The sequence below is a fragment of the Mastomys coucha genome, unplaced genomic scaffold (genome assembly GCF_008632895.1).
Source record: "Mastomys coucha isolate ucsf_1 unplaced genomic scaffold, UCSF_Mcou_1 pScaffold19, whole genome shotgun sequence".
In the NCBI taxonomy this organism is placed as follows: Eukaryota; Metazoa; Chordata; class Mammalia; order Rodentia; family Muridae; genus Mastomys; species Mastomys coucha.
The window spans coordinates 18216793-18228516 of NW_022196901.1; the positions used below are offsets into that span (position 1 = coordinate 18216793).

Genomic DNA, 11724 nt, shown 5'->3' on the forward strand with positions numbered 1-11724 from the left:
GTGGCAGGCATGGGGAGGGGGGAGGCAACAGGGGTTTGTTTTTGTTTGTTTTTTTTGTTTTTTGGAGGCAAAACTGGGAATGGAGAAATTCGCATGTAAATAAAGAAAATATCTAAAATAAAAAATAAAAAATAAAAAAAAACCAAAATGTATCTCAAGCTCTGAGTCTGACATCAGCCTGGTCTACAGAGTGACTTCCAGGATAGCCAGAGCTACACAGAGAAACCCTGACTCAAAAAAACCAAACAAACAAACAAAAACCAAAAGGAGGAGGAATATATAACTTCTTAAAAATAAACATAGCACAAAATCTAAGTGGCCCTAAGCTTGGTAAAGATTATTATGTGTCACAGAAAACTATAAACTAAACTTTAAAAACATACACACACACACAAAACTGTATTTCAGATGGTTTGTGAAATCCCATTATCTTCCATTAAAATACTAATAAATACTAAATATAAATAAAATAAGCACTCAGCCACTTCTGACTCATTCTACCACTCAGAAAAAGTCTACCCTGTAGAAAACCTAAGAAAGCGGTAGCAGGGTGAGGGCTGGAAGGGGAAAGTACAATCATGGATGAATGTGGCCAGAGCCATCGGTGGGGAAGGAAGGGAAGGTGTGACAGCGTCCACCCGTACTGACAGACCCTGGTGCACAGCCTAGAGCAAACGAGGGACGTCCTGCTCTGTACCATCAAATTCCCCTCCTCACTATTTGTCATGGTTTTTCTGTATGCTCTACATAAGAAAGAAAATTAGAAGGCACATGTGCACAAGCACAAGTTGTACACATGACATGCCCTTGGTACAGAGGTAGGGACTACATGTCATCCTGTTGCTTCTCAGTAAGGCTGCTTATTCAGCACTGGTACAACACAGGCCACAGCATAATGGTCATGATAACACAGGCCACTGCGTTCTGTTCATGACTTTTCTCTCTTCCTTACTTCTCCAGACATGACAAAGGTAGTTAGCAACTATGGATTCAATTTTTATTTGCTGGCTACTAGGATGCTACAAAGATCTTCTTTACAACATGAAAAATGTCACACCAAGTACAAAGAGCTTGTCCTTTTAAGTCTTGCCCTGAGAAAACATAAATCCTCACGGAGTACTTGGCAACTAATGGTTCGTTCTGCTCTCCCTCGTCATCCTACTGAGAAGTCTTATCTGCTTCCATTCCCAGCACCAACACCAAGCCACCATCGGGAGAAAGGATGTCTGGCTGTTTAGTAATTCTACCATTCTCCTAGCTATGATTATTATTCCTCCTCTTCATCATGCATTCCATCCCACAACCTCCCGAAGTACTACAGCTGGAACAAAGCAAAAGAAATAAAAGATGAAAAGGTGAGCTCTGCCATTAACTATTTTGCTGGGCTGCAGAGATGGCTCAGGGGTTAAGAGCACTGACTGCTCTTCCAGAGGTCCTGAGTTCAAATTCCAGCAACCAAAGGGTGGCTCACAACCATCTGTAATGGGATCTGATGTCCTTTTCTGGTGTGTCTGAAGACAGCCACAGTGTACTTAGATATAATAATAAAAATAAAATAAAGTAAAATAAAATAAACTACTCCCTTTGCTTTGTTACATTAAATGGGAGTAAACAAAAAAACCACATCTAACAGCATCATTACCATGCTAACAAATCAATGTGCTCACTCATTCAGCAAGCACTCAATTCTACAAAAGATATATGTGTGGTGGGATTTATTCCTGGACCCTCCAGTACTCAGGGCAGCAGGCGTCCCCTCCTAACAGGCCACAGGACACGGCACTTGTTTTTAACCTATCATTCTCTCAGCAACATTCTCTGTTGTTAATCTTTAAAGAGGTAAGCTGAAATTTTTTTCTCCTTTCAAGATACAACATCTAAAACTAAACTGTAGCTGTGTTGAGCTGCATTAATTCTGGCCTGTGAGCAGCCTTCCTAAATGGAGCACATGGACTACACATCTCTTCTACTGAGGTACACTATGAGTCTCCACTATTTCATGTAAGCTAAATGCCTAACTTCAAAACTATTTTCTTTTCTTTTCTTTTTCTTTTTTTTTTTTTTTTGAGACAGGGTTTCTCTGTATAGCCCTGGCTGTCCTGTAACTCACTCTCTAGACCAGGCTGGCCTTGAACTCAGAAATCCACCTGCCTCTGCCTTCCAAGTGCTAGAATTAAAGGTGTGTGCCACCACCGCCCTCAAAACTATTTTCAAGAGCTATTGGGATCTGTTAGACTCCATTATAATTTTACTTTGGATTAATTCTATTTTCAAGGAAAAAGTCCTCAAAGGTCTACAAAATTAAGCTAAGTTAATGTTTTTCCTATTTTAGAAAAGTATATGAGCAAAAAATATCCAGCAAATAGTACCAGCTTTCACAGGCTAGCTTTTTCCACACAGTGAGTTAAAAGTGTAAGAGGAAAGGGTCACTGAGGCCACCCCAGCAGATTCCATACTCACTGCACTCGCATTCCCAAGCACCCCTGCCCTGCCGAGAGCGCATTCAAGAGACCTCTACACTACACGGACAGGGTACAGGAGTGGTGCCTTCTGGTGCCACATAGCTTCTACCTCTGTGGAAACAAAACCAGGCTGCTCTGCAGAACCAACTGGTAGGCATCTGGAGCCTCGCCACAACCATTTCTGTATAAATGTATAAATCTCAGAGAGTGCTATGCACAAAACCAAAACCCATTCATTTTTCTTTTTTAAAATCAAGTCATTTTTAAGAGATCAAATAAAGTATTTTAGAAATATAATAACAGATTAACAGTAATTGGAAAATGTGACAAATGCTATCATGATATTATAAGGTATTACATCCACATCCTGGGCAAGACAGAGGTACTAGATAATGAACTTTTTACACTTGAGATTATTCTTTTACTTTTTTTTTGTTTGTTTGTTTTTGTTTTTGTTTTTGTTTTTTGAGACAGGGTTTCTCTGGGTAGCCCTGGCTGTCCTGGAACTCACTCTGTAGACCAGGCTGGCCTCAAACTCAGAAATCCGCCTGCCTCTGCCTCCCAAGTGCTGGGATTAAAGGCATGCGCCACCACTGCCCGGCTACATATTTTTTTAAAAAAAATTAGCCCTTTTCACAGGGATCACCCAAGACCATCTGAGAACAAATATTTACATTATAATTCATAACAGCAAAATTACAGGTATGAAGTAGCAGTAGCAGTGCCACCACAGTATGAGGAACTGTATGGAAGGGGACAGCATTAGAATTGAGAACCACTCTTTTAAATAAATTTAAAAATCAAATGAAGGGCAGCAGAGATGGCTCAGCAGTTAAGAGCACTGACTGCTCTTCCGAAGGTCCTGAGTTCAGTTCCCTGCAAACACATGGTGGCTCATAACCACCCGCAATGAGATCTGACGCCCTCTTCTGGTGTGTCTGAAGACAGCTATGGTGTACTTACATATAATAAATAAATCTTTAAAAAAAATTAAAAAATAAAAAATAAAAATCAAATGATACAGCTTTTAATGAAATTGGGAGTAAAGGAGCATTTTGTTTTAATATATTTAAATTAATCAAACAGCTATTATGCTTACAAAGTTTTGAATTGATGCATAAATCCTACTCACCACCTAAGTGAGACTATTATACCTGCTTAATAGAACTCTAGGCACTTACTAAAACCAACAAGGCAAGCTCCAGCACACCGTGCGCAAAGTCACCCTCAACAGCAATTGGTCTCTAAGCTTTGTAATTATGACAACAGGTGCTCTCTTTTCTTCCAAATAACCACAAAAGCCTAAGTAAGTTAAAATCAAGAAAACACTGTAGAGTATGTTTTCACAGAATGAGTTTTAGTCAGAAAAAAATTAACTTGTTTTTAAGAGACATTAATCTTCTGTGTTCACCCCTCAGTTTACCAGAACCTCACACTAGCCCAGAAGGATGCATAATTACTGTGGTCATCTCACTAAGTACACTGCTAGAACAGAGCTCCAATGCTGCAGCTGATGCTTACACGGCTCAAAATGCCTCTTTCCTCTCTATTTCATTAAAAGCTGTATGTCCCATCAGCACCAGTTTTCTGGCAGGATATTCTCAAGGCTGAAGATTCCTTCTGTAGCTCAACAAACAGAACGATTGAAATCAGGTGGCTAGCCACAAACCAGAAGTTACAAGGATCAAGAAAAATGAGCACAAAACTTGTTACTTTTTATCTCCAGTCTCTACAGAGTGGAGTTACATCTTCATTTGTAACCCACCTTAGAGTCAGAAGCTTCTCACCTAGTAAGACTAGAAAGTCAACAGCATCTCTCTGCCTTCCGAGCATGTCCTCCTGAACCTAGCACACATTTTGTCATGGAGGATCAGCTAGTTTCTGGTTTGGTTTTAACAATACTTCTCCTGTTATTATTTCCACCAAGTAATTTTCCACATTATTTTCCTAAATTTTCAATCTATGAACAACAATGCCCTAAAAATTAGCCCTAGAAAAGATAAATCAATATGGCTTAAATACAGTTGTCAACATTAACTATAAATTGATAAGATAAACAAAAGAAAAGGTAATCATCAACTGTTTACCTAAGAACCTCAATGTCAAACATTTTGAATACATATTGTATACTCACAATTTAATAAACACAAGTGAACACAGAATTTACTTATCAAAATAGGGAACTTTTAGTCTCATTTTTTAACAGCAGATAAAAATATCCTAATTTGGCTTATAAGGCAAAACAGTAATTTTCATGAACCATCTCCTTACAGGTATAATTGTATGAATGACAGATAAAATAATTGCTTTAAAAATACTTCTGAGTCATTTTGTCCTTACCTGCAGGCATGAACCATTACTGCATGCAGTGACTGTTCCATTGCCTAGCAGAGACTTGAAGAAACATCATATCTCTTTTTCAGAATGTGACTAATCTGTGGGTTTGCAATTCCTAAGCTATGTACAAATGGCACTCCCTTTGTTCACTAAAATATATATACATATATATATGTATATATGTACACTTATTACACTTATTACAGGAAAAAAATCAACTATGCTTAAGCTAGATATTTACAAATAACCTTGGAAATTCTATATTCAGCAACCTCAAAATACAAGAACAAAAATCTCATAATAAGTCCTTTAAAAAACAAGATTTTTTTTGGTTCAATTATTTTTCAGCTTTCAGCGCTGGCTGCCACACTGGAGCCAGCAGTCTGCTGTGTTAGGGTGCGCATGCTGCAGCTCAGTAGACTGGCTGTTTTTCTAAAAAAAAATCAATTTCCCTTAGCAAAGCAGAGCAGCTTGCCCAAATACACATCTTCAATACAGCACAACGCCAGCATGCAGTACAATACGGTACACAGCAAACTTGACAAGGAAAAAGATAAGTCCTGTTTGTTTCTTAGCAATGCTACACCATTAATTGTTCATGCAAGAGATGTAGCTGTACCTTTCTGAAGAGGACGACTTCTCAGAGTTAACTGACATCAGCAGCTCAATCTTCTGCTTGATTTCTGGAAAAATCAGAAAATATTCACAACCAAGATTGCCCGCCCTTGCTTACAAGCCTTATATCAAGAGATTTTTCTTCCCTAATCCCTTTTGTTCAGAATGAGGCCACAAGATTCACAGCACTTGTGTTAGGACTCGGGTTCAATGGTGCTATAAAGGGAAGCCGCTCCAGAGGCACAGGCCTTGCTAAACTATGCACATGACTGTTTATGAAAGCAGGAAGTACCACTTCTTTTAAGCAGAGGGGTGGCCTTTTTTTTTAAAGGTAGAACTACCCGGGTTTTATTAAAGGGTTTCAAATCAGACAAGTTACAACACAAACATGACATGCTAACATCTAAACTCAATATACTAAATAATTTGAGAAGCCTAAATTATAATGTTTCAATCTGCAATGAATAGAATACAACCCCTGGCTGCTTCTATTTTATTAGCCCTAAAAAATATGGCTCAGTGAATCATTTCTGTCACTTAAGAATGAAATATTAAACCAAAACCCCAATTCAATGATTAAAATGTTATAGTTTCCTGATTGTTTTTAATTAAATTTAGCACCCAGCCCCTAGCGCTTCCAGACAGAGCCTTCTTTATGCCTTCTTTGCTTCCCCCCTCCTTCACAGCACACAAGTGAGCAGCAACACCCAGGTACCGAGCACAGATGATAATCTTGTCCTTTTAGGAAGGACTGGCAACGCCACCTACATCAGAAATTTAACTGCAACTTCAATTTAATTAAAAGATGGTTGCTGGAACCAAGTTGGGTTGGAGAAGAACTTACATAGGGAAGAATGAAAAGAATGCAGCCCAGGCAAAGCCATGGGAAATCTAGCAAACTGCCTGTAACCACACCAGCAACTTAGCCAAAGGCTGACCATCCCTGCTGAGGAAAACCCAATGTTCTTATCCATGGGAAAGGCTATTCTGTCTACTCCTAAAAAGTATTTTCACTGTATTTTTTTAAATTACAGTATCTGTTTATAATAAAAAGTCCACATACTAAAAGTAAAACTGTTATCACTGAAAACATCAATCAGAATTTCAAAGCAGACCTCAGTAACATGGGGGGGGTCAGAACTTCAAAGCAGACCTCAGTAACATGGGGAGGGAGTAAAGCATGCACACACGTGTGTATTTCCTAGAAATAAAACAATGTTTTAAAATGCAGACTACATTAATAAAATTAAAATATGAAAAAATATAAGGAAAAAATAAAAAATAAAAGTAGGAAAATTCTTTTCCAGTGTTAAAGGACTCTCCTAATTTAAGCATATATCCTCATCCCATAGATGTAATAAAATTAGCTAAGCTGCTATAATAATAAAACTTACCTTGAGAATTCTGAAGTAAATTAGAGAGCCCAACATGAGGGAGGGGCTACAGTGAAATTGTTCAATAAAGGCTCCCCTCGTTTCAAAAGAGAACTGTCTCTGCGAGGGACATTTTTTCATTTTCAAAAACCATGGGACCTTCAGGAAACTGTCTATACTCTCTAAAGCCTCTATCTCCTCACCTACAAAATGTAGTATTTCTACCTGCGGAGAATTAATGAAATAATCCACACAAAGCCCGGCTGATTCATGTAGGGCCTGGGTGACCCCTGCATGCCTGTTCCCTATTAGCTTTACTGAAGTTCTCCTCAATACACACCACGGAAGGAGTTAATGAGGCCTGGGCCTGTCCACTTTCTTGGTGTTTCCATAAGTTTAAACCCACTTTCTTCTCCCTTTCATTATCAACTTCAATATGGATTTTTAAACAGGATGTTATTGTACTTAGAAGTTAACTACTGTGTATCTCAAGCTCCCTACATTTTTCCCCCTTGGTTTTTTTCGAGACAGGGTTTCTCTGTGTAGCCCTGGCAGTCCTGGAACTCACTCTGGAGATCAGGCTGGTCTGGAACTCAAAAATCCGCCTGCCTCTGCCTCCCAAGTGCTGGGATTAAAGGCGTGCGCCACCACTGCCCGGCTTGACATTGATTATTCTTCAACTGTTTTTATTGTAATTCTCTGCAACTCTAAATCCTTAATGGGATTATCATTTCCCACACAATTCTTACATATTGGTGATACCTACAGAACCTTCACCATTCATCAAACATGTCCATACTCTACACAGGCACTATTAATAACTGTAAATGAATTATCAGTCCGATAGTATCTCATGAAACTCAAATCCATACATTCTCTGATCTCCCCTGATAGTTTCCACTAAATAGTCACCAAATGTGCACAATATCTAAAACTGAGCTCAATAACAACTTGACCCCACGTCTATACTTTATCTTAGGCCTAGAGTCTGCCATCTCCCCTCCATCCCATACCACCGGCCCTTTACAGTCTAACTCTGGAAACAACAGGACCAATGATCTTCCAAGCCACCAATTTTTGAGGACTCCCAAATGCATCCCACTGTCTCACTTGGGAATAATTCCCACATTCTCCCTTAGACACGCTATCCTCTGGAAGTACAGAGCTCTGCTGGTCTGTTTCTCACACACCTTCTGCCTTACAATTTTCTTTCCTTGGAACGTCACAGGATAGTTCATCTCTTACCTATGTAACTCACTAGCTTGTTGTTTGTCTGTTTTTCTCTTTCTTTTCTTTTTTTCCAAAAACAGAAAGTGTGTGTGTGTGTGTGTGTGTGTGTGTGTGTGTGTGTGTGTACACCCTGTCCTGAAACCAGCTCTGTATGACAGGCTGGCCTCAAACTCACAGAGATTCCTTTACAGAGTGCTGGAATTAAAGGCGTGTATCATTACACCCAGCCCCCAAAACTCATTTTTTCAACCTGGGCCACAAACTCCTCCCAAATTTATCTTCCAAAGATAGAATTAAATTAATCTCGTTTGTGTCTCTGTATATTGCACACACTTGTATACAATTACTAAAATGTATAATTTTCCATTTGACATTCCATGCGACTAACATTACCTTAAATTCGTGCAGAGCCAGTCATATCATATTAGACTTTCTGAGCACCATTTTTATAATCATCTTAGCCCCATCTAGTCAGCGCATTAGTGCACACACACAGCTAAACCACATCCGTTTATGATGAGAAAATCTAAAAGGGAAAGAGTGCTTCAAGTTGATCACACTCCTCACAAACAATTTCCCACAGATTCAAGCAACCAAAGTTGACCATTTAGTCCTCATTTTTAGAAAAAACAGGGATAGGGGGTGTTTGTACGCATGTGCACATGTGAACTCAAGTGCAGGTGCCTGAGAGAGCCGGAGGTGTGAAAACACCTTGCCAGCTAGGAACTGAATTCAGATTCTCTGCAAGAGCACTAGGTGGTCTCTACCAGTTGGCTATTTCTTCAGCTCCTCAGCCTTCTCTTAAATCGGCTTTTAAAATGTAGATTTATGGCCAGGAAGTAGAGGTGCACACCTTTAATCCCAGCACTTGGGAGGCAGAGGCAGGTGGATTTTTGAGTTCCAGACCAGCCTGATCTCCAGAGTGAGTTCCAGGACAGCCAGGGAGGGCTACACAGAGAAACCCTGTCTCGAAAAACAAACAAAAACAAAAACAAAAACAAAAACCACACAAACAAAAATGTAGACTTATATCAGACCTTGTATTAAAAAGATGAAATCTTATCACTGCTAATTAGCTTTATTGATTAAAATAAGGTGGTCTGTGATACCATATTCTTCTCATCCTTATAAATCAATAAACTAAGTCAGGATGCCTTAGTAGGTAAACATGCTTGCTGTGCAAGACTGAGAATCTACACCGGATTCTCTGGAACTTACAGAATGGTACAATAAGAGAATTTCACAAAATTGTCCTCTGATCTCCATATATGCCATGCATCCCATCCCAAGACAACGTGTAACAGGGGCAGGGGCAGGGTGAAGGGGGCAGAGGAAGAGGGAGAGGGAGAGAGGTAAAAAGTGAAGGAAACAGTAACTAAAGCTTCCCCTTCTTTGTTATGAGACAGGTGCTTACAGGGCTGGTCTTGAGCTCTCCATGAGACTCTCCAACTGGACTGCAGGCGTTTACATATGCTGGGATGGAGCCCAGGGCAGATTATCTAGCATTCTAGGCAAGCATGCTACCAACTTAGCTCCAACCTCTGCCTCCACATCCATTCTGCTGTACTCTCCACAGGCTTTCCTCCACATACCTACCTATCATTAGGTACCACTTTCACTCACTCCACAAGTTACTGAGATTGCTTGCAAAGATTTAACCCTTTATTTAGTAGCCTTCTGTATCTAGTATTTCTATTTCATAACACACAGAGTTCAAAACTCCTGCTACACTCAGAACTGAGTACAGAGTGAAGAACTGTAACCAGAAACAGGCCCCCCAAAAAAGGGAACATGATTCCTAATAGCAATGACAGCAGAAGAAATGAGCGCTGTAAACAAGGGACACCTCTGTCAATTGCATTACAAACCTAACATGAGGCCCTTGACTTGTGCGACACAGTAAATTAGGAATATAGTGCTTCCTAGATTCTAACAAAAACTTCCTTTTACTTGACAAATCTTTTACATAGCTATCTGTAAACCTGACTTTACTTGAGGTATGTTTTTATTTTATGTACATGGGCATTTTACCTGTATACACCATGTTTATGCACCATAAATATATACACCATGTTTATGCCTGGCACCTACACAAACCAGAAGAGGACATAGGATCTCTGGGATTGATGTCTCACACTACTGCTGGTTACCATATCGGTTCTGGGAACTGGATCCAGAACGTCTGGAAAAGCAAAGTTATCTTAATTGCAGAACCATCTCCAGCCCTATAAGAACTAATTTTCTTTTTTCTTTTCTTTTTTTTTTTTTGGTTTTTTTTTTTGAGACAGGGTTTCTCTGTATAGCCCTGGTTGTCCTCGAACTCAGAAATCTGCCTGCTTCTCCCTCCCATGTGCTGAGATTAAAGGCATTTGCCACCACGCCCGGCAAGAACTATTTTTAAAAACTAATTGCCGGTACTAGAGGGACATCGCAGAGGCTAAAAGCACTGGCTGTTCTTCCAGAGGACCCAGGTTCAATTCCCAGCACCCACATGGTGGCGCACAGCTGTCTGTAACTCCAGGTCCAGGAGATTCAACATAGATACACACATGCAGGCAGAACATCAATGCACATAAAACAAAAATAAGTCACAAAAAATTGCTGCCTTATATTTGTGGGGAGCCATTTAAGGGTACAAAACCCACCCATGTTGTGCTGAAGTTACCTTAAACGATAGTAAGTAGATATCTAGAGTCCAATCTGCAAGATGACACAGTGGGTAGAAAACTGTTTGCCACACAAGCTTGAAGACCTGAATTCAATCCTGGGATAAGTAAGAGAACCAAACTCCTAAAAGGGTTCCTCTGACACACATGCTTGAGTGTACATACACACATACATACGTATACACACAATAAAAGTTTTAAAGTTAAATATTGAGGAAGAGTAATAAAGTAAATTTGGAAATTGCTAACAAAAAAAAAAAAAAAAAAGATTTCCGGGCTGGAGAAATGGCTCAGCAGTTAAGAGCACTGACTGCTCTTCCAGAGGTCCTGAGTTCAATACTCAGCAACTACATGGTAGCTCACAACCATCTATAGTGGGATTGAATGCCCTCTTCTGGTGTATCTGGAGACAGCAACAGTGTACTCACATTAAATAAGTAAATAAAATCTTTAAAAAAAAAAAAAAAAAAGATTTCCACAAGTCTAGGGCTACTAAATGTCCACGAATGGGGAGTTCATGTGGTGAGTCCTCCCTGAGAAGCAGCAGGCAGCTACTGGCTGCTGAGTTGGAGCTACTGGCCTTACTCAAGTAAACAATCCCTCACCCTTGCTCATGCAGACAATCCTAATTAAATGTGATGGGAACCTACCCGCCAAAAAGACATGAAGTAGAAAGGAGACTTAGAAGTAAATAATAAAATTGTCAAAGAATTCCCCCCCACCCTAGGAATTTTTAAATGTTTAAAATTTTTTAAAATATATTTAGAGGCTAAGAGGTTACATATGGGTAGATCTCATATTCTACCCATGAATCTGCTTCAGAAGGCAGAGTGGTTCTGAAGGTTGTTAGCTCATGTTATCAGCTGCTCAAAGGCAGCAACACCCCACTCTCCCCCATTCACACACGGCTCCAACCATGGGCTTGCACTATCACTTTGATTCCAATCTGGAACTGCCTCTGTTCCACATGCTCACAGACTGCGGTGTGGTGATCCTGCTCTTACAGCGCAGTCGGCTTAGGCCAGGAGTCTCTGGAGGACC

General features: G+C 39.9%; 1 protein-coding gene across 13 annotated transcripts in view; it reads right to left on the minus strand.

Annotated features, from left to right (window-relative positions):
- Window positions 1–11724, minus strand: part of Srpk2 (SRSF protein kinase 2) — a 196586-nt gene that overhangs the window by 113852 nt on the left and 71010 nt on the right. For 5 of the 13 annotated variants that reach the window (XM_031380113.1, XM_031380111.1, XM_031380110.1 and 2 more), the window contains one exon: window positions 5419–5482. The exons of 7 other annotated variants lie outside the window; for them this stretch is intronic. In XM_031380113.1, coding sequence (XP_031235973.1) covers window positions 5419–5456 — 38 coding nt within the window. In that variant the 5' untranslated portion in view covers window positions 5457–5482. Of the gene's footprint in view, window positions 1–4802; window positions 4835–5418; window positions 5483–11724 lie in introns of those variants that run through there. One more of the 13 variants, XM_031380109.1, reaches the window with a different exon arrangement.